The sequence below is a fragment of the Siniperca chuatsi genome, linkage group LG2 (genome assembly GCF_020085105.1).
Source record: "Siniperca chuatsi isolate FFG_IHB_CAS linkage group LG2, ASM2008510v1, whole genome shotgun sequence".
Lineage (NCBI taxonomy): Eukaryota > Metazoa > Chordata > Actinopteri > Centrarchiformes > Sinipercidae > Siniperca > Siniperca chuatsi.
In genome coordinates this window covers 34,104,768-34,129,003 of record NC_058043.1, presented here as the reverse complement: position 1 = coordinate 34,129,003, position 24,236 = coordinate 34,104,768, and the positions used below count along the sequence as shown (strand labels likewise).

The 24,236-nt window shown below is 40.5% G+C and overlaps 1 protein-coding gene across 1 annotated transcript in view; it reads right to left on the bottom strand.

The window, feature by feature from the left end:
* The window catches only part of iqsec1b (IQ motif and Sec7 domain ArfGEF 1b), a 208,351-nt gene that overhangs the window by 136,887 nt on the left and 47,228 nt on the right, over positions 1–24,236 (bottom strand). Inside the window, 1 exon segment of the mRNA XM_044220473.1 lies at positions 2,905–3,012. Within this exon segment, the coding sequence (XP_044076408.1) occupies positions 2,905–3,012 (108 nt within the window).

Sequence of the window (24,236 nt, the reverse complement as noted above, 5' to 3'; positions counted from 1 at the left end):
TCATATCACTCGTGTTGGGGAAGGCTGATTTTTGGCTCTTTAGTGTCTAACTGCCCCTCCTGCAGTAGGGGATCCACAGAATGGAGCAGAATGTGAGTGGACCGGGACCAGACCAGCTCACAGCCCACTGACGGCTGCTGACACGCCCTCTCTCTGCTCTATACCGTCAAACCAACGAAACCACTGCTACCTGGCTGCTACTGGGAAATGTAGTTAAACTAGTGTAGTGCTGCTACTCCCCAACACTGTATATCACATGATCCTCATCAGCAGATGGCGTTTGCCCAGTTGTCATAGAATTGTAGTAGAGTTTAAAATGTCTATTTTTTCAGCGCTTAAAGGACCTGTTGTCCATGTTGGCTTAAAAGCTGAAGTTTAAAGTTCATTCTCGACCTTGGACACAACAGTTATTTTTGTCCTTTTCATTGTGAACTTGATCGTTTTGTTTTCTTTTGCATTGCATCTTGTCTTAGCAATTCTAGCAGTGATTAATTCTACTATTGGCCCTGCTTTGTCAGAAACACGGCACATTTCAATTTAGTAACCAGTCCAGTTAATTGTTTTACACTTGGTTAGACATTTTATGGATGTCCACTGACGATGGAAGTCTGAAATTATTCTACACAGAATTAAATGAAACTAATTTGGCCTGTTTTTGTATATCTTATAGAATATGGAAGACCTTGCTCAAATAGTGCTACATCATTGTAATTACTTACAGGCAGGAGCCTTGAAAGGCAATGTAAGTATAAAGTGCTTCCAGTTTTTACATGTATCTCCAACTTCTGACTTAGAAACCACTTTGAATGCCTTAGTATTTCATTTGGAGACCTTATTGACTTGTCCAAAAATATCCACAATTTTTGCTCACCTTCATCATGCCTTTTAAGGCATACATAAACACATATTTTGCTTTTAAAACAAGATCAACTTTAAATAATCAGTTAAATACACAAGCTACTTAAGATCAATCAAATACATTAATTGTGCATTTTAAAGCTGCACCAATCAATATTTTCGTATTAAAATTAATATGTGTAATGTGAAAGATGTTGCTTCCAGTGATAAACCCACCGAGAATATAACCCAACTCTGCAGTTCCCCTCCGCTCTATGATGTGTTTTAGCATCTTTCAGCTCATTGTTTTGGTTCTACGGCCCTTGTTTCTAGCAGCAGCAGTTTTCAAGGAAAAAAACAGCACCACACAGCAGACAGACAACGTTGGCGACTACCTGGTGGAGCTAGTGGAGCATTTAGCTGCTAAAGAGCAAGCTATTTTTCAGTAGATGTTGGAGATCAAACCTGAGCAAAAAGGGAGTGGATATTGGTTTGTTAAGTGGCCAGAAACACGACTCCAAATGACGGCTAATGTTGCTCCGTGTTTGCTGGGTGTGTAAATAGGCAACTAGACAACTATGTCAGATGATAATATGTTAATGTTGTGTTTACAGCTTGTTGGGCTGCTTATAACTAGCCAACAAAATCAATTAATGCAGCTTTAATGTAAGTTAAAATTGTATACCTTCTACTTAAGTGCTACAACAGAATGAAAACAGTTCTCTGCGTATTCTCACAGTTTGAATCACCATAAATCCTTTGAGAAAAAATCTTATATTTGCCAAATATAAAAGCCCAATAATCTGTCTCTAAAGCTGCTTCACTGTACAGCAGCATGTTGTTGATTTTACCTGCAGCAATGTGTCACTTCCTCCATGCCTCTCAGGGGTTTAACATAATTGCATTCATTATCTAATCTACACACCTACCTCCTATTGTAAGTTCCAGCTTGACCTAAACGTCATTCAGAACACAACTCCCTGGGCATTTGTAATTGATGTGCACTTGTTCTTCATGTTCTTTGCCAAATACTTTCTAATAGAGCGGGACAGCTCAAGACCTCACTGTAATCACAAGTGTTTAGCAGGCATTCTTTTTACTCTCTTCATCTCCATGGCTAATTATAGTCAATAAACATGGTGAACAAACACGACTCATTAGGACTTTCACTATCTCCTTCCTCCCCGGGCAAAAGCCTATAGGGTGATATTTTTGTACCCCCCCCGCCCCAACAAACCTGCTTTTAGAATTGCTCTCAAGCTCAGTGCTGGATACTCGACAGATATAGCGAGTGCAGCATCAAGAAAAAAAACCCTTTGAAATTGCCATGAAGCTTTTGAAGCCTATGTCCCACTGCTCAACGCTCTCAGGGTTTTCATCTCTCCCCATCTCTCCTCATTTGCAGAGGAGCTCTCAGGGCCTAGCTGAGCAGCTGTAATGAACTCCACGGAAAAGCATCCAAAGAGAGGAGGGTGGCTGCATGGACAGCCAGGCAGGGCAATACTGTACTGTGTGCCGCAAGATGCTTTATGCAAACACGCTGCTCTCAATAATCTAAGTTATACCAGTACAGAAAGGCTTGTCACTCATTTTCTAAAATATCCTTCAACTCTTTCACCACTCGTGAAGTAATCCTGAAAGATAGAGGCAATCTGAAGGAAGAATTGTGTCATCACAGGGGTCTGTTCTGCCAGCTCTATCTCAGAAAGTAGTCCTTTCCCCTACTGCGCTTCTACTTCACGTCTGTGGTTGTGATGGGCGTTGTTCATTTTCTATCTGAGTGGATTTGGAGGCTGAGGAGGCCACCCACCGGCTTGTGCACAGTAGGCAGTGGAAGTCTTCACGAGGAAAAGGAAAAGACTGACAAACAGAAACACTCAACACCAACATGGGGAATGGCGCAGGGTCAGAAATTTGAGGTTTTATCAGGCTGATAAAGTGATAAGTGATACTGTAAACGATAGCACCAGCACAGAAACTGTTGTAATGAGATAGACTGTCAGGAAATGGGCTTAGAAAGTGGTCTGATGAAGAAAAGGTGACTAAAATAAAAACCCTTTGATTTACCCAAAAGATGCAGACTTCCATTTGCGACAGGGGTAACTTCTTCTACATGGAGGGGCAATAAGGTTTAGAGGGATCTCTGAGACTTCTACAGGCAATGAGAAGTGTCGCCTGCAACATAAAAAGAGAGAGGCACATTGAAGCGGTTCAAAATGCACATTTCATCAAGAAAATATAGTAGTGTATTTATATTCAAAATCAGACAGCAGGCAATGCATGGACGATGGCACGTTTCTGTTGCAGCATGAATTGCGGCGTACTGTATACCAGAGAGGGGTCCATCAGCACACTTCTACTGCTGAAGGTTGCATTTGGCAGAAAGAGAGATTACTTCTGTCCACTGCCTGCAGCCTTTTAATGCCTTCAAATCAGGGCCGGGAACTCTCATATATGCATTATCACAACGGGCTGAATCAGCACACACAGCTCAGTGCCAGGTAGGGAGCAGAGAGAGGAGGAGGGGGAGGAGGAGAGAGAGAGGCAGGAGATGACACATGATTAGAATGTACCAGACTGAGTGTAATGTGAGACAACAACAGAGGCTGTGGAGAACAGATATGAACAGGAAGGAAGCACAAGACAAGAGGAAGCAGATTAGAATAACTTTCTGTTATCTAACTTGTTAGCATAATGACCTTCCCGGTCAAATCACTGAAGTTCCAGCACAGGAATTGCCAACAATACATGGTGTCATATTTTAACAGGTAAATGACAGTATTGCACACAACACAGGAACAAACAGGTAAAAGCTGTCTAGTGCAGATATTTTACTTAAGGTGACATTGAAGTCTGTATGTGGAAAGAAAGTGATGATCTCTGAGATTTTTCAAAAAAAAGCCCTTTATATACTCTACACACCTGAGTAAACTCTGTGTCACACAATGAACAGTTCACTTTTAATCATTTGATATATACAGAATGTGTTCTCTCCAATAGTGAGATGAACAACAGACATTATTTGCAAGAAAACGCACACTTTTAGGTCAGTTTAAGTATGTGAACAAATGAGCAATGCTGTCATTTTCTGGTGAGGAGGGTCAACTTTTTGTCAACTTGTTTGGGACAAATGCAATATATATATACACACACACACACACACACACACACACACACATATCTATATATCTATCTATCTATAACTTTGTCCTTCACCCCCCGCGGGTGGTCTCATCCTTCGAGCTCGGGTCCTCTACCAGAGGCCTGGGAGCTTGAGGGTTCTGCGCAGTATCTTTGCTGTTCCCAGTACTGCACTCTTCTGGACCGAGATGTCTGGTGTTCTTCCAGGGATCTGCTGTAGCCGCTCCTCCAGTTTGGGGGTCACTGCCCCGAGTGCTCCGATGACCACGGGCACCACTGTTGCCTTCACCTTCCAGGCCTTCTCCAGCTCTTCTCTGAGCCCTTGGTACTTCTCTAGTTTCTCATGTTCCTTTCTCCTGATGTTGCCATCGCTTGGTATCGCCATGGCAACCACAACGGCTTTCCTCTGCTGTTTGTCCACCACCACGATGTCAGGCTGGTTCGCCATTACCATTCTGTCAGTCTGGATCTGGAAGTCCCACAGGATCTTGGCTCGGTCATTCTCTACCACCTTTGGAGGTGTTTATATATATATATATATATATATATATATATATATACTGTATAAGTTAAAATGATCCCACGAGCAGGGAGCAAAGTCCACACAAACCTTTACTGGACAAAAAGAACAAGTCACGCAGAGCAGAGGGGAGGGAGGGGCAGGACATGGCCGTCAGGGTGAATGGAGGACTGGCCATAAATAAACCACCTATACATCTCCTCTTGGTGCCTAATTGCTACACCTGGCTGAGTAATGAAAGAAGCAGCCACTTGTCATTGAAGCAACCCCCAGTGCGGACTGATGCCGACTGGTACACTAGATAATGTGCTGCCTTTGGACGACCATGGCCTGCTCTCTGCTGCTGACCAACATTGTCAGCTGACAGTACTGAGGCCAGTCCTACAGTACATTCACAACACATCACAAGCTCCAACATCAGCAAACACACTGCCAGGGAGAGTTACCTTGCAAAGTGTTTTTAGATTTTCCCAAGTTTCCTATTTTCACAGGGAAATGTCTTGTGTTCTTTCCTGGGAAAAAGAGTCCTTGCAAAGTAATTCTCCTCAAATTGATTTTATTTTTTTCAAACGCATTCTCTTCTAAAAGCAGCGAAAACATGTGTCTGATAGGCACACAAGCATCAACACAATCACACAGAGAGACAGAACATTTTCTGCTATTATCAGAAGAGCTCTGCAAAGTGGCAGCGCTAGTGCAAAACTAAAAACCCAGATGCTCACATCTGTCTGGGACTTTGGCGCTTGTCATCTGGGAATTAATGAGCATTTAAGTTGGTCTTGATGAACTCATAAACCTTCACGGTGGACAGCTGAGGGAGCATTAACTTCAAGAGGGTTGGTAAAGGCTGATATAAAAACAAGCATTAAAGGGATCGCTCTGATTAGCCTGAGAAAAGAACAAGACATAGCAACGATGGTTCAGCCCTGAAGGGATGATGACTGTGGAGAAGAATACTGTGGGTTTAATGTGATCAGACACTCTCGCCAACAAGCACTGGCACTTTGGCCAACCCCTCCAAGAGGCTCCAGTTATTTGGGCGACATGAGGGCTGGGGGAAGCCGGCATCGACCCGCCGACCATCCGATTGGTGGACGACCCGCTCTCCCACCAAGCCACAGCCGTACTAAGTGGCTCTTGCAGATTAATATATTAAATTTTAATGATTTTTTTTATAACATTTATTTATATCCTTTTCATTTTTATTATATTATCTATAGATAGATGGTTAAAGGATAAGGTTATTATTCCATATTTTTCTTATTGTCAACAAATCCAATGAAAAGACCAAAACCAACAATTTGTCTGTCTCAAGTTATACAGTAAATCCTTAACAACAGGTCACAAATATGTAGTTTCATTAAAAATATGCTCATTAATGTCCAAAAACAGCCTGTCACTGTAGTTTTTAAGAGGAGGAAATAGTGCATTTGCTGGGGACTATTTCCAGCGGCGGATGAATCCACATGTGGTGCTGTAGCGAGTGTTTGGGGCAGCAGGACGGTGTGTGGGGAGTCAGAATAAACTACAGAGTGTGTGTTCATGGTGATGAAGGAACATGTCACCCAGTGCAACAGAGCGGCTCACTGATGAGTTTTAATAGTTTATAATAGCAAGACGGTAAACAGCTATGCAGTAAAATGAATCGGGTGGCTGCTGCAGTGTGTTTAGGATAAAGATAAAAGACATATTTACATGTCAGAGTTTCCAGGAACTATAATTTTCAAAGATACATTTGTGTTTGGCCTTCTTGCGTCTCCGTGGGTCAAAGAGAGGGTCAAAACTGTTTTCCACCAAATAAAACACTATTAACAATTTCCTTCCTGTAGTCCTGGTGTATTATGGAGTCTCGGAATGAGTTAGAAATGAATTCATTTCTTCACTTTTACTTCTGACATACATTGCCAAACATTCATGTATATAGTTTAAAGGATCTGTTTAAGAGTAGTATGAAATGAAACATCATGAATCTCCTGAAATGAACTTGCTTTGGTGTTAAGCACAACAGCTAAACTTTAATTAGCTGCTCATTCAAATGACTTTTACATCCCTGCAGCAATCAGGGACCATCAAGAGACACACCTAGTGACAAATGCTGGAGCAGACCAAGACAGACAGAGCACACAGTATGTGCTTTTGGGATGATCATTTTTAACACTGAGGAATATGAAAAGCCATACAATCATTAATATCATATTTTGTTAGTAGCATCATGGTGTCACTTTAAAATATTCAAACTATATATATATACATACATATACATAGAAAAGCAGTGCTCAACATTAAAGTGTTATCTAGTTAATAATAAGTATGTCTGAAATTATTTGATATGTCATCTCGACTGAGAGATAAAACAAATTTAACAACCCAGTAGTTGCCCTCTAAAACGTAAATCGTAAATCCTTCAACTCATTGCAATGTGATGCAGCTTGTGATGGAAAGACCCTGTGTAAAATGTAAATCTAACAGCAGTGTGCCATATGGATAAACGTGCCCCCAAGGACAAATGGGTTGTGCTCTATTGCGACCCAGAGCTGCCAGTAATAATCTCTCTTCCATGGAGGTTAAGTGCTGGATGGAGATTTCCCACTGCCTGCCATATAAGCTTCCTGTTATCACTGGAGTGCAGGTTCTCTGCTTACATACTGCCAATCTCTAAACACTCCGGCTCCCAAAACTTCTAAACTGTCAGAGGGCTGGCAAAGTGGTTTCAAGGACTAATTGAGCTTAATAATGGTGCTTATGCTGGAAAACACACACACACACACACACACACACACACACACACACACACACACAAAGTCAGTACAGAGACACTGTGTCTGCTGTGGTTTAGGAAAGGCCCACAGCTACAGTTAATAAATGTCAAAATGACAATGAGCTTAAGTTTAGTGTTGTTACTGTCACTATGAAGAACTTAACAAGTATTCTATAGAACTAAGATTACTTATTGAAAAATGAATGAACAAAACTTTTACTAGCTTGTAGTAATAGTAACTTGAGTGCCAAAACTGATTGATTGAAACCATTAATATGTGTACCGTTTACCAAATGATCTTTTCAGTTCAGTGAAGCTCCCCAAGCTGGCGACCACAATCATCTTAGCAAGAAGAGACTTACTTATAAAGGAAACCGTGTTGAACCCTCCCACACAAGCCAGATCTGTATGCTATTCTGTAATTCCTAGTGCAGCTTTGATTAAAAAAGGGTCAGAGTTGCTGCATGAAAAATCTACTCAATAACTAATAAAAGTAGTTGTAATTAGTTATTTTAGTTATTAGTTAACTACTGGCCACTTGGGCAATGGACCCCTTAGACAACCTGGCCAGAAGAAACCAACAGCCCTGACTAATTGTTGCCTGACAAAATTTGGCTAGCATGTTAGCAAATAGTTGCCCACTTACACATCTAGCAGACATAGTGTTAGTATTCACTTGGAGTTGTTTCTGTCATTAATGGAACTCCAATATTCACTGTCTTTGAGCTGTTTAGGGTCTCCACCAACCCCTGAGGAAAATCAGAGCCATTTTACTGACAACAGCTGCCTTCTGTGGCATGAAACTGAACCAATTAGTAAATGAAAGAAGCAAAAAATGATAAATTATTAATTGATTAGTGAAGCTTTTATTCATTTTTATCGACTCCAATTTCAATGCAGTATATTTTGGGGGATTTTCAATGCAGTAAACCAAAGTGTTCAATATTAAATAAATACATAAGTAATTATGAAATAAATAGTCATATGAATAAATTGTGTAAAATATGTAAATAACACAATTTATTCAAATATTTTAAGAAATTATTAAAAGCAACTCATAATTCTAAAATGTTATTTTATCACTTATTTTCATAATAACAGTTTTATAGGACTTCATCTTTATTTCATGTTAGACATTTCTATTTCAAAATTCCCTTTTTCAAAAGTCTGTTTTTATTTAATAATGATACTTTTTTCATGGCACTTTTTATTTCATAATGTCACTTTTCATGGCAGTGGTATTGTCAACAGTCACCACCCACTCACCTTTCAGCCAATCACATGCCCCCAGCCTCTTAAGATAGCAAGCTCAACAACTGCTACCAGAATTAGCCATTTAGCTCCTGTTAGCTAGAGCAACAACAATGTCAAAGTAATTCTGAATCAAGGATCTACTGTAGCTGCTGCTGTAAATAAACAAAGTGTTGGTTCATTTATATATTTTACACAATTTATTCATATGATCATTTATATCATGTCTTTTTTATGTATTCAATATTGAACACTTTGGGGTTCCATAAAACAGCCTGTCAATCAAGTAGTGACGTCTTTGGATTTTCTGTCAGTTAAGTGTGTATACGCTCTTCTCTTTGTGGTTGGCCTATCGCTGTTTTTCCACAGCAGTCTGACAGGGAATAATAGCACAGTGGACATTTTGAAAATGTCATGGATCAGTACTTTACATGGTAATACAATGTGATGCCTCTGGAACATGACTGCTGGAGACAGTGAACACATATGTTGCTGTATCTGTACATGCTAGAGTAGTATTTTATGTTGGAGCTACAGTACACACATGTTGAAAATGGCATGTCCGGCCTCACACTGCAGGCTCGGGAGGAGTGAACACAGGTTATGTCAGTGCGTTATTCCCTCTCAGGGTCATGTATCAGTGCAGGCAAACTGACTGTGCACAAAAACAACCATCTGCATTTGGTTTCCTGAGGGAGGGGGGTCAGGTTTCAGGGGTGATGGTGTTGGTGAAGAGTCAATACTGTACACTCCCCTCTCTTAATCAGCACAATGCAACAAGGTCAGTTCATGTGGAAACAGTCCTGCGCTGTTGCACTCCAGCACTATCCATCAGGGCTCAGTGCAAACCAAAGGCTTCCAGACGAGAAAGAGATAAACACAAACACAGGAGTGTCTGAGCCTTGCTATAACACACAGCACTAAGCTAGTGAGTGTAGAAACCTTTTTCTGTTGACACAAATCCCAGGGACAAACCCTCCCCCCTCTTCACTTCCTCCTGATGGATGAGTGGTGTGTACTTCCGTTAGTTATGTAACAGAAACTCTGCCGTGCTTCTCAAAAAGCAGGTTTAAGCGGTTTTGCTTTATATAATGTGGAAATCCAAATCTTTCTCTTTTTGCTGGATAGCGTGTGTTACGTCCCAGATTCGGTAAGCATGCTTGCTCATGGTATTACTCAACACGGAGAGGGACATAATTATCTAATGTTGGATATCCTAAGGTATTTCCATATTAGTCTATGAATTATGTTATTTTCTTCTACTATTCCAGAAAAAAATCAAGGAACAACAAGGCCTTGCTCTTGCACAAACAGTCTCAGAGGGCATTGTCAGATCCTGATAGGTTCATAAAGTTGTCGTGCACTGATTATGACAACATGAAACCATTATTTTCTCCAAAGAAGAAAATTAAACAATGGCGTACAAGTGGTGATCTGAGAGTATTAAACATTGCCTGACAATATCATGTTGACAAAATCCAATTAACCTTTGCTGCTTCAGTGTAAGGCCTTTGGAAATCAGCTTTGCTGTAGCGCCCCTCCCTCTATCATTCTCTCCATCTCATTTATCTCACCAGCATCACATCATTGAAGTCTAGAGGGAGAGATATTTATAAGCTTCAGTAATAAATATAAAGATTTCATTATTGATGGTGTCCACTGCCCGTCTCATACTATGTAATGAGGCCTGCCTCAAAAAAATGGAGGCAACCTCACGATTAATTATTGCAGTTCATCACACCTTCGAGTGCTGAGTGCTGGGATTTACATTACAGGGAAGGCTGTTCAACTGGGCCACTTTACTGCGCTGTGCATTGCCACCAACACCACAGGCTCTGTGCTGATAGGCTGAAAGAAGCGCTTCACAGCACGTTCATGGCCTATATCTCCTTATCCCCCAGGAGCAGATCAAGGAATGGAAAAACAAACAGGCCTTGTAACACATAAGCATAATAAGGAACGTGGGAACGCTGAACAAAACAGTGTGTGGCAAAGCCTCAACCGCTTATTCTGCCGTGCCTTTTGGTTTCATGGACTGTAGCGAGAACATAATGGCAATATTATCTTTTTTTATCTAGGAAGTGTGAGAGCCTTTGGGCTTAATAACACCATTGTTCATAACAGTGAAATCAGCTTTGTATCAATGTAATTGTGATGATCGGTGGGGTCTGTTGTAATTCCACAGTTTGGCCGCTATGTCAAATTGGCTTCAAAGCCCAGCGCTGTTCCCGGGGGTTTGCTGCAACCCGGTATCACGGCAAAGTGTGTAATACACACGCCGGTCCACTGTGGCAGTGTCACGTTTTCAACACGTTCTCACCCTGCAGCGTCCGGTTAGACTTTCAAAATAAAGCCTGCTGAGAAACAGTTCAGGTGACGGTCGCAGTTTGGTTAGGTTTAGGCACCAAAACTACTTGGTTAGGTTTAGGAAAAGATGGTTTGGTTTGGTTTGGGTTAAAATAACTACTTCCTTAAAACAATCAATGTTGATTATTGGTTTCACACAGGAAATGAACCCTGCTCTCCTGTGTCCACAGTAAGTCCTGTGTCTGACCCATTACTTTCATCTTTGATCCTTAGGTACATTTAATAGGACATGTTGAGTTGCATTCAGGCTTGAACTGATTAACTGTAATAATTTTGCTTCAAATTTTGCTCTGGCCTCTTTAAGTTTGTATTCAACATAATACCTTATTAGATTAATGAAATGCACTGAAATGAATGTATATGTGACACAAAAAGGTAAAAAAATATACTTGGCCGGTGGATTTTTTCATCTACCAGTCCCCTTGGTGAGTCAAAAAGTTAATTTCGTAGTATAAACTGCTCCACTGCTCCACAAAAGAGATCCAAACATGGTTTGCAGTCAATGCTAAGACAGGAGTGGAGGGTGCAAATAAGGTACCCTGTGGAGATTTTGACCACTTGTAGTGCTATGGAGCAATGAGTGGGTCCTGGTTTGGTTTGTATCATGCACACGCACCAGGACGCCGTCAAAGCAAGACACAATCCTGACTCTGGTTTCTATTTCGCTGATCAACAGTGGGTAGTGGTAATGCACAAAGAAATGCAGCAAGGTGCCAGCAAAGGCAAGGAAGATGACTGCTAGCAAGCACTCAAGGACGAAAACAACGCACGATTTAAATGTATTTAAATAATCTGCTTTGCAAATATCTTATGAGGAAAGAAATGCATTCAACATGTCTGTCGGACATCAAGGATACACACAATTCCTTTTAGTGAGAAACACTCCTTTGCTGTCAATTTCTGATGTGACCGGCACTTAAATACTGCACAGAAGTCATAGAGGTTGGTGGATGGGTGAGTGTAGGTAACTGAAAAAGTCAACATGTCCCGTCTCAGTAATTAAGCAAGGACACAATCTCCCTAACATCATTTCCTTGACCTTAACCATGTGCTTGGAGTTGCCTATGTAACCATAACATAACCATAAAAATGTTAATCATGCTTTAGATGCCAGGAGCAGATAATGTAGGAAATCCAATAAAATACATGGACAGTGAATATTTTGCTGTGTATTATTATTATATATATATGAATATTTTAAACAGTTTGTGCATACGTTAAATATAAATGTTTCCTTGTTCTGTTAATTATGTTAATTTATTTTATTATGTTAATTTTTATGAAACAGGATTGAATAAAGCTACCAAATATTCTTCCGTAATAAGCATGATTAACATAGAGAGCAATCTTGATGACGTCCTTCATTATGTTACTCATTGAACTAAACAACAAACGTTTCAGTTTACTCATCACATGAATGTTAAAATGAACTCTATCTTAAACCTTTCAGGAGTTATGGGAACTTCACAAAAATCTGTTTCCTTATTACTGTGCAAATGTATGCAGCTCAGGAATCTAATAAGGTCTTGAGAACCTTTAGTGTATAAGTATGAAGTTTCTATCATGTGTTCTTGACTGCATCACCCTGATTAGCACTGAAACAGAGCAGAGTTAAATACACCTTATTCTCTGTTAGCCCTGGGACATTTTCTTACGCAGGTGTGTTGGTGCATACCATGTGAAGGCACATGGCCACTGGCCACTACAGCCCAGTTAACCTTGGCACGCTCCCTTTCACAGAATGCCAGGTCAGCACAAAACACTGCATTTCTCCCAGCGGTGCACCATTACAGCTGGAATGGTTAAAAACTGGATGCTGTGGGCCAACATGCCTGGTTCAGCTCTCACCCATGGGACGAGGAGACAGCAGGAGGCCAGAAGAGGAAGGGGAGGTTAAGGGTAAAGCTGCTAAATGACACACCTGGAACACCAGAGCGTCCTGTGGGACTATGGCTGTAGAACACAACACTGGAGATGCTGACATACGCCACTGATACTGTATTGTAGGCCTATGTGTACACAACTTCTACACACACACACACACATATGCACAAGCACACATGTATAAGCACACACACACAGGGTGTGTTTGCACTTATCTAAGGTTAAACTAAAATATTGGTTTTCTCGTATGTTAGATCAATATTGATCTCAACACTTTTATCAATATCATATTTGCCAATCAGTGTTCTCCTACATAAAATCTGTTTCACTCTTAAAACTTGATTGTCCTTACATGTCCATCATATTTATTCACTTTGTTAAATGACACTTTACTATTTTGGGCGTAGTAGTCAAGATCAAGAAGAGAAAATCTCCAGCGAGAGAGTCGTAAAATGATGCTGTGCTGGCTTTAAAGGTGCATTGTCCACTTGGGGGCAGCCCAACAAGCCTAAAACACAACATCTGGCATATTATCACTGTATAATGTCGCTACAGCTAACTTATTAGCAAATAATTGCAGATACAGAGTAACATTAGCACTGATTTTGAGTTGTTTCTGTCAAACCGATGATTTCGAATTAAGTCCAACATTCCCTCTCCTTTTAGCTCTGTTTGGTCTGCACCAACTCCTGAGGGAAATATCCGGCTCTTAAACTGCTAAATGTATGACTTTGTTCACCTCGTTTGCTGAAAAAAGCTCCTTGCTGTGGCTGGAAACAAATTGATTGAGCAGAAAATTGAGGCCAAAAGCTGCCGTATAGTATTAGTGTTGTTACAGAAAACTCCAAGATAACTTTGAATATACATCCATTCCTAAACCTCAGCATGTAAAAACACTGAGAATACTAAACCATTTCACTGCAGGTCATATTTATATGCATTATTAGTGAGCATTGCCATTTTACCTTCCCAACAAAGGCAACAAACAAAATTAGTTACTCGGGGCTCTCATTAAATTGCCATGAAAAGGCAGCAGGAGTTTTGGAGAGCCTTACATGAAAGCAATGACAAATGGAGCATCAGCAAAATGTCAACAGCAAAATGAAGGAATAAGGAGCAGCCTCATTTCCATACAGTGCATTACAGAAATGATATAAAACTATTTGTCTTGTTGAGTAAAACGTCACAACAAAAACCTGCTATACAGACCAGAGACTCTGCATGGAAAGGAAAATTCTAGCAGTGCAGTGAAAACAGAACCAGAAGTGTTGGAAAGAGTACTGAAACACTGGTAGCGTAGCGGGTAATCAAACCGAGTATAACAATGCGTTTAAAAACCCTTACGGGGCTATGTTGGTGCAGTCATGTTGCTACAGGTACCAAACTCCAAGATTCCAGGAATTCCAGTTCGTGTTATCGATTCATTCGTTTTCAAGGTCAAGGTTACTTTTATCGTCTCCCATAGGAGAAAATTTAAGGATTAGGATTAAGGCAACTTCTGCATAGTTTTGAGGCTTAACAGATGCAAAAACACTGCACAGCAGTTTATAATACTATGAGAAAGTCCAACTTGACAATTACAAGGTAAATAGCAGAATTATGCCATTCATGATACAAACTAATCTACCAGAATGTGAGCTTGCACATATTTGGCATTTTGGCAAACGCAGCATCTTGCCAGAAGGCCACCGCTTTGTTATGGAAACTACTAACTAACTCAGCTAAACTAAGAGTTGAGCCAGGTTAAACTTTTTTGTTGGAGGGGCCTGCATTTTTATTGCTGGAGCCCTCTGTGCCATCACAGCGGTCCCTCTGAATGAGGCGATCTCATGTTGGTCTGAACATGACCCTACTCAAGCAGAAGTATAGAACCATTACTTTGGTACTGGCATCAGACAATCGGTCTTTTCCATCAACCTGGAAATGTATAGAAAGTTGGACTGCCACCAGCTAAATAACAGGAAGAACAGACATCACAAAGTGCTTTAAAATGAAAGATAAAAGAGCAAATAAAAGGCAGAGCAACAGACATTAAATGCAGATGTCAAGCTAAAAACATAAAAAGAAAAAGATTCAATAAAACACTAAAACTAAACAAAACCAAGTCTAAACAAAAAGGTCTTGAGCTGAATAATCATGATGAATAATCATCTCCATCTCAGCTCGGGTCACAAAGGGCCTGAGTTTAGCAATAGCTATAATGAAAATAGTCTTATCCAGGAGCTCTCAGTAAAACATTGCTGACACAATTAAGTCTGGGTGTCTCACACAGGGTCAGTGGTGGAGACGTGAAGTGAACAGTACAGCTAACAGTCATCTCTCTGGAGCTGGGGGTAATTACCATAAGCTACCACACCGAGCCTCCGCCATCCTCAGTATCCCACGCTGTCCGCCACTAAAATGGGGCTACTGTTTAGAGCTGAGGTAATTCCATTTCTCCAGCACTATGAAGTTCTGTCTGTTACTGCACTGAAGGCTGTTACAAAGCATAAACTCATGGGAGTTTATCCTTGACCCAATAAAGAGAGGCTTTACTCTGTCAAAAATTCAATCTTGTAATTCTTTCCCATTTCATCAGCTGATGAAATCTTCTTTCACTGTGGTATCACAGTGCCTGCGTCTTCACAGAATTATGCTAAGTCTCTGCTGGGTGAATGTAATATCACAAACACTTCTGGATGACCACTTACATATTTCATCAAGCCAATATCATATATACAGTAGATCAACCCAGTGTCTTTTTAAAATCCCTTCAGGGCCAGTTTTTCGGATTATTGGCTCCTTAGATAATTTTTCTAGATCATTTCCATAAATTCCATACACAAAGGCCTTGTGCAATTCATATAAATTTTCTTTTCAAAACAAACTATTTGAATATGTACATATGCTGCTGTGAGGACACATGACAGTAGAAATTGTAATCAGACCAAATATACAAAATAAAAAATAAACAAAATGTTTCAATATTTCATTCGTTCTCAAATAGATAAATAATGACATACTGTATATAAATTTTGCTTTATTTGTTTTCAAAAGGGTCCAAAAATGGCACAGTGGTTTCCTGCAGGATTACAAAGCCCCTGAATGGATTACAAGCACAAGTGACTGCTTGTGTGCTGCAAGGAAGTTTTAAAAGTCGAACTGAAATTTGAATCCTCACTCTCTGTGTAAGGAAATTAAAACTACAGTGATACTGCAGCTATTGTGCATATTTAAAAAATGTCCAAAAGAGGATAAAACGGTTTTGATTTTTTCTGTTGTTTTTTGTGGAAACTGTGTCTAAGCTTCAGGCCTCTGGGTGGGCGTTTCCCATAGCAGCTGACTGACATTTAAGGACAGACGTTGCTAGGAGACGCGCTGTCAACTTCTCTGGTGCGCAACTAAGTGGAGCATGTCATTCTGTATAGCCTCTGAAAGGTTGATACAAGGTTTGTACTCCCCGTGGAAAGCTATTTAGCACTCCGTACATTATAAAACTGAATTAAAATACATATATACACACACACACACACACACACATACATGTCCTTGGTGTCAAAATTGTGATCAAAACATATATAACATATACTGTATACATAACACATATGGATGGGTGACAAATGAAAGGAAAAAGCAACATGAAGTATGTTAGTATGGAGTCCGGCCACCACGAGCCTCCAGAACAGCTTCAGGGCTCCTTGCCAAGTCTGTGGAACTCTACTGGAGGGATGAACACCTCCTCCACCACTCCCTCATTTATATATACAGCCTTTATTTAATCAGGTCCTCTCATGAGATCAACAGAGACCTGAGTACAGCAGGTAGAGAGGAAAACAAACTAAAGGACATACAGCATCAGGGACAGTCACAGATTTGAAGATGAAAGTTTCTATTACAGCATTTGGTCTTATGGAGATGGTGGTGGAGGGCATTGTCTTACAGGCTGGTCCAAAATCTTCCACAGGTTTGAAACTGGGTTGAGATCTGGTGACTGTAAAAGCCGGTGCATTTTATTCACATCATTTTCCAACTCACCACACCATAATCAATCTTTTCCAATTTATTCTGTTTTATATCATTGCAAACATAACATGTTTGGGCAATGAACTCTTGGTCAGACAAAAGAAGTAATTTGAAGATGGGTTCGGATCTGATAACTTTTCACATTTTTCACTATTTACTGCCATTTTATAGACAACATTTTTAACATAATTCACAGATTAATTGTTATAGTTTGAGGTTTTGTTATTTCCTGTTTTATTTTGTAGTGTGTTCCTCTCCTTGTGTGTCTTGTGATTTTACTTCCTGTCTTTGTTGGCTTTCCCTCCAGTTTTGATTGTTGGCCACTCCTTGATTGTTTGCACCTGTCTCGTTGTCTCACCTCACCTCGTTTAGTCCAGGTCTTTTCAGTGTCGGATCATTGTTGCTCCTGTCTGGTGTGTGTGTCGCCGTTAGGTGCACTTTTCGTTGTACCTCATTCCCGTGCCCAGTTCCCCGGCATTCTTACCGTGAGCTCTGTTGTTTGGATTCTTTGTCTCCCTTGGACCCTGTCTGGATTCTGGATTTTGAACTTTGCCTGCTCCCTGTCAGATTTGTTTGGACTCTCTTCCTTGTTTCTACCACTGCCAGCCAGTAACCCATTTCCCTGTACCCACCTATTTTCCTGTTACCTGTTTGTTGCCTGTCTGCCTGTACCTGTCTGTAAGCCACTTCACCCAATAAACACTGTAGTCATCCAGCTACCTCATACCGCTTCCTGATCATCTGCATTTGGGTCCGCATACTACACTTCATACGACATACATACGAAATACATTAAATAAAAATAACTTTTAAAAAGCAATACAGTACAAAACTGGTGTATCTCCAGCTTTTCATTTATCACACTGATAAATCCACTTATTTCTGCTATTAGACCTGCAGCCACACACTGCCACAGCTCTGTCCAGCTGAAGCATCTGTCACTGTGATGAAAGTGCTGCCCAGTGACTGACTTGGAAAGAACAAGGTGTTCACAGTGTCTCACTCCAGTGTCTCCCAGGAACGGGCCTTCAATTAATTTCTTCTCTGACATCTCACTTTGTCTCAGGACAACGTGCAGTGTCGCTGCCACATGAGGTGGTCAGAAGCACTCAGAGCCAATGCCACTCCAGTCTGTCAGCTAATACAGGGTTTGTCAGACATTGAATGAATCAATGAAAATCTTCTTTGATGGCTTTGCAGACTGAAATGGATTTTGAGATTCAGATCCCAGTGTTCATATTCATTATGAAGACTTCCTTCCCTCCTGGCATCAACGACTGGATTATTGGGTTTTAATCATACAAAGCAAAAACACATCAAATCCAGGTGTAAATGTACCCAAGAGGCATTAAGGAGTCGATTATGCAAACTATCTCTGGAAATGGTTAAAGATGCATTTGCCCACACTCAGGACAAAGTCTGATGCAGTGAAGTTTTCATCTAGATATAAAAGCAATATAACAAGAAATAAAAGTGCTATACAATCTGCATTTTAACAAGCTAAAAGCAAGGCTGAAATTCTGTCTTTACCACAGATGAATGTAATTGCCAGCCACATTAGCTTTAGACACACTCTAAATACAAGACACAACACATTGTGTATTCTCGTTTTAGTGTACCTGTACTCTCAGCTCAGAGGACAGAGGGCTCTCTAGCTACTCCTATCTTAACTATCAGCTTTGCAATTATCATTCTCTTATCTCTTATGTCTCTCGTTTCTTCATAAATGCACCCGGTTTCTTTTTTGTGATATACATGATGTCTATTATAGCTTTTATTCTGCTTCTTTCCAACAGTTTTGTCTCCAGTAATGTTCTTAAATGGTGACATACACCATTAAGGAAGCTTAAACTTTACTGAACAGGTAACAACTTAACAAGAAATCTATCTATTGATGACTGATATTGCTAATCGGTTAAGTGCTTTATTGATACTGCTTCCCGTTGTAGTGTGCAAGAACAAAATTAAGCATGAAAATTTTTGAATAACAATTTAGTTTTCTTGAGCGGTAACAGCAATATTTAGAGAGCCCTCACCATCTACCTAGAGTAAAGACTAATTTAAATTATTTCAGACCTGTGTGAAACAATATAGCTAACAATCTAGTTGTTATAACCAAGTTTGTTGAAGCCTCAATGTCTACAGAAGTTGCCAAATCCTAAAGATACATGGCTACTTAGGCTAAACAGTCGCATGCAGTTGGGTTTAGTTTTTAACTTGTTCATAAAAATGTGCCATAAGCCTAACAAGTTCTGTACATCTAAAAAAAAAACTGGCCGTGGGAGAAAATGGGACCGGGAGTTTGCTTCGAGCATACCAGTTGAAGATATATCTCTGCAAATTTATGTTATATTTTGATCCCACTGTTTACCTTACTAGCAGGTTTTGTTGCACTTATGGCATGATGCCCTCATGCAAACACAGAGGGGAGGAGACGAGAGAAAGAAAGAGGCAAGACCAAATGACACAAAAACCATGTTTTCCGCTCTACAAGGCTCACTCCAGAGTTTCTCTAAGTACCGATAGCAGAACTAACTAAATTACTACAGGTTTTTACTAATTCAGAACCAGTCCCCAATCAGACCCAGATTTCAAGGAACATGCCTAGTCCGATGCATCTTACATATACACACATATTCCCACATAAACTCATATCTGTCTGTCTATCTGTCTATCTGATTGTGGTAATCTCACAGGAGCAATATTTATTGATCTCATTAAAGCAATGTGTTGTTGTACAAGGGAGTAAATCTGAATTTGTAACCAAACGGTGTGACTCAAGGTTCTACTTTAGGACCACTTGTGTTTTCTGTATTTATTGATTATCTCCTCTTAATTTTCTGACTGTTGTGTTAAATTAAACCCAATATAAGGGCAGTTTGTGAAATAGTCACACAATTTAATCTATAGATGCGTGTACATGGACACGAATTTTCCCCTTTTTTCGTGACACTCCACAACTTTCAAACTAACTAAGGATGAATGTAGTATAAAGAGCGACAGAGTCTGTATAGGGAGGAGGTCAGGGTAGATGGATGGATGGGTCAGACACATGACTTTCACATGGGAGCCCGGGTTTGTTTCCTATTTGATACCAATAGGTCAAGGAAGTATTTATTCTAATCCAAACCATGATCTTTTCCTAAAAATATAACCAAGTAGTTTTGATGCCTGAACCTAACCAAACAGCGGCCGTCACCTGAAATGTTTCTCAGTAAAAAAACATTTGTGACTATTTCACAAACTGCCGTGATACTGTGTTGGTTAAATTATATGCCCATGATACTATTATATCAAAACCTTCTTTATCTCAAATTCAAGAGGCTTCTGTCCATCTATACATCCATACATCCGTTTGTACATACATCCATCCGCACAAAAAGGGTGCCCACATAATTTTGTGTACTTTTGATCTGGGGCTTTTGATCTTTTTTATGGTTTAAGCTAGGAGCCTTAGTTCCACTTCAGATAGAAATGTTGATGCTATTGTATGACATGAAATTATATTTTAGACAACACTTCCAACTTTGTGTCAACAGTTTGTGTTTGGCCCTTTCCTATTTCAACATGATATGCACAAAACCAGGTCCATAAAGACATGTTTTTCCCAGTTTGGTGTGGGACAACCTGACTGACCTGCACAGACCCCTGACCTAAACCCACCCAACACCGAATGTGAGCCAGGCCTTATCGCCCAACATTAATGGCCGACCTCACTGATGCTCTTGTGGATGAATGGGAGCAAAGCCCTGTAGCTATCTATCTATCTATCTATACCCAACAATATAGTCATTAGTGCATCACATCTATTAATGCTGCTTTCAGTTATCAAATTTGGAGCCAACAAAAAAAAAGACAAGAACTTGAAAAAAAAAAAAAGTGAAACTGACAATTTTAATAATGACTCTCCACACAGCCCTGCCCAGCCTTATCATGCCTGCCTCTCATAATTTAAAAAGTCCAGTGTGGAGGATTTAGTGGCATCTAGCGGTGAAATTGCAGTTTGCAATCATTTGAATACCACTTACCTCACCCTCCCCTTCCAAGCATGTAGGAGAAACTACGGTGGCCGCGAAACTCGCGGTAAAACGCGAAGGCCCTATCTAGAGCCATTTTCTGGTTTGTCCGTTCTAGGCTACTGTAGAAACATGGTGGTGCAACATGGTGACCTACGTGGAAGGGGACCCGCTCCCTATGTAGATAAAAACAGCTTATTCTAAGGTAATGAAAACACAACAATTATTATTTCCAGGCATTTATACACTATTGAAAAGATATTTATAAAGATTATATTCCATTTCTGCCAATAGCTCCTCCTAAAAGTTAAACACTGGACCTTTAAGTTATATAGTCTAAGAAGAGGAGATATGTACCCATGACTGTGCAAAGTCAGTGTATTCAGTGTCAGTGTATACAAAACAAGACAAAACTCCCTGGTTGACAGTCCTGGAGGAAGAATTTATCAAGCAAAGATAAGAATCAGAGAGGAGACACTGCAGGAAGCACTGTAAGATCTCGCTGCTTCCTGGAGGAAAAAATTATGTTATCTGACTAGGGTGTAACTGACAGGTGAGGGTGCACTGTAGCCAAAGTCCAGAACGGTTCAGAGAAAGCAGATGAGATTTTGTTAGATGACATGTGACTGAGAGTAGTGTGGAGAAGACTAGAATAATGAGAATGTATGCTGAGAAATACCCAACACCTCTCAAGCTTTCGCTTTCAGATCTGTAAATGACAAAGATCAGGAGAGGTAGGGAACTAAAAATGGAATACTGACCTACTTAAAAAAGGTTTGCATCCATTTTGTAGCCTGCATATTTTGCCCTGATGATAGGAACCTAAATCCAAAGTGAAAATCATGATGCTGCACTTCTGAGCAGGTCAAAATGAGACATGAAACTGCATCGACAGCACGAAATTACATTTGGCTAAATAACTGTCTCACACATAACTGAAGGCAGTTCAGCGCAAAGCTAAGCTGCCAATTAAACTAGTGAAACTGTCTTCTTTGCTTTTCCAGATGAGCAGGTCTGGGACAGTTAAATCCCAGCAGCCAGCAGACAGAACAGCTGACCATCAGAGGCAGACCATCAGAAATTCAACACACAAAGTCCTCCTTCCACACTTATTTTTTAACTCTGCTCAATGCTCATTTACAACAGTCTAAATTATGCACAAGGTTTACTTTAGCTGTTCCTTGGCACTGTCAAAATATGCTTGTGATACCATAGAGCTGTTTTAACCTACATCAAACCAAAACGTTACGGGCAGTGTCCGAAATTAACTTTTTGACTCACCGGGCAATGGGACTGGTAATCCACCGGCCAAGCATATTTTTTACCAGCCAAAATAATAAATTGCCTTTTTGTGTCACATATACATTTGTTCCAGTATATTTCATTGAGATAATAAGGTATTGTGTTTAATACAAATTTAAAGAGAACACAGCAAAATTTGAAGCAAAATTATTTTAATATATTGAGCAAAGGTTGATCAGTTCAAGCCTGAATACAACTCAAGAAGTCTTGATCTCAAAACTCTAATGAAGTATTTGCTATTAAATGTACTTAAGGATCAAACATAAAAGTAATGGGTCGGACACAGGACTTACTGTGGACACAGGAGACCAAGGTTCATTTCCTGTGTGAAACCAATAATCAACATATTTTATTTTAAAGGAAGTAGTTATTTTAACCTAAACCATGATCTTTTCCTAAACCTAACCAAACTGCGACCGTCACCTGAAATGTTTCTCAGCAGGCTTTATTTTGAAAGTCTAACTGGACGCTGCATTTTTATTATTGCTAACTTGACCGCAGAATGAGAACGTGTTGAAAACGTGACACTGCCACGGTGGACCGCGTGTGTATTACACGCTTTGCCATGATACCGGGTTGCAGCAGCAGACCGGTGGCAAATGATAGTTTAGCGGCGTATCTGATGTCCCGTACAGTAACAGTGCCGAGAAACTAGGAGCACTCGAGACGGTCAGTTTCGCGGCAAGTAAAAATAAATGGTATCTGTGTTTGTGTGTCAAACTCCGACACAGACAGCAGAGGACAGAAGCAGCACGCCCTTAAATGACACCAATGACTATTTTGGTACAAACATTTACCCTCCATCTACCCGCATTTGGTGCTTTGGCGGGTGTTTTGGACCCTGGTTACAGGGAATCTGTTTTCCTCAGATCCACATTTTCCTCTAATACTAATCTATCTGAGAGGATTGATATGAACAAGAGCTGGCAGAAGCCCTTTTCTGCTTTTTTTTCTCGGGCAGGTGATTTTGTGGGAAACTGGCATATAAACCTAAGCTTTAAACACAGGAAATTACAAGCTGAATGAAGCAAAATGACCTATTTGGTATTTAAACTTGGGCAGATGTGTGGCTCGGCATGTGTGTAATGACAGACGCCAGCATGACTGTGGGTCACCGCAGTTTCTAAAGAATGTCATGTCAGAGCCCAGTGGTCACACAACCAGACAGATCTTTTCAATTCACTGGAAAGATGAAGGTGGAAAATTCCATCCTTCAAAGGGCACCGCTGAAACGCAAGAAGGGCAAACTGTCTGTGATGTCCCTCAACTTTACTCGGGAAAACGAAAGGGACTCTCTTCAATTTAGCTGGTGTTGAATCAGCTGAGAGAGTGTAACCAGCCAGTCTTAATAGGTTAGACAGACTCGTTCATTATGCTCAGGTTGTCTTTCATAACCCACCACATCCAGCTAATAGGGCTCTTGTCTTTCTCACTCTCCCCTCAGCAGAAACTGTGAGCTTTTTGGCTCCCGTGCTCAATACTCAACTAATGAGAGTGATCTATCAGCTGTGTTGAATTCCACTCCATAGAGGTGGGTGAAACAAACGCTGGCAGAGGTAACGCTTGACACCTTCATCCATGCTTTTTTTCCAGACAAAGCTGCCGAAGTATAACAAATCCTTTACTAATGACATAATGGTACCCCACCTGTACAGAGCTGCTTTGATGAGACACTTCTGAACTTCAGATGTTCTCCTTGGTCACTACTTGACACACAGAGCAACCACAGCGAGGAAAGTGCTGGGGGAATGGGGGAGGGGGGCATCAGAAGGAGCAAGGTAAGCAAGAACTGATTCAAAACAAGATGACATGCCCTAAGGAAATCATAAGTTGTCAGTGTGAGACCAACAAAAAGATTAACCTGTCCTTTGTCAAAAGCAAAATCAATGGTGGATCGTAAACAACAAGGCTGCAGCGGGGGGAGCTCTGACAGGAAGTCTCTGGCCCTGTCAGCAGCAACGGGAGGGAAGGGGAACATGAGACTCCCCTTTAAACTAACTGACAACAGGCAAAGATGAGATAGACACAGGCGCAATTGCAGAGATTAAGATCGCTGGCCTGATATAACCCAGCTAATGATATAACCTGAGGATGCGAGATAGCTAGACTTTCCCCTTTACCAAACAGGCCACATTAGGACTGAAGTACTGAGCCGGGG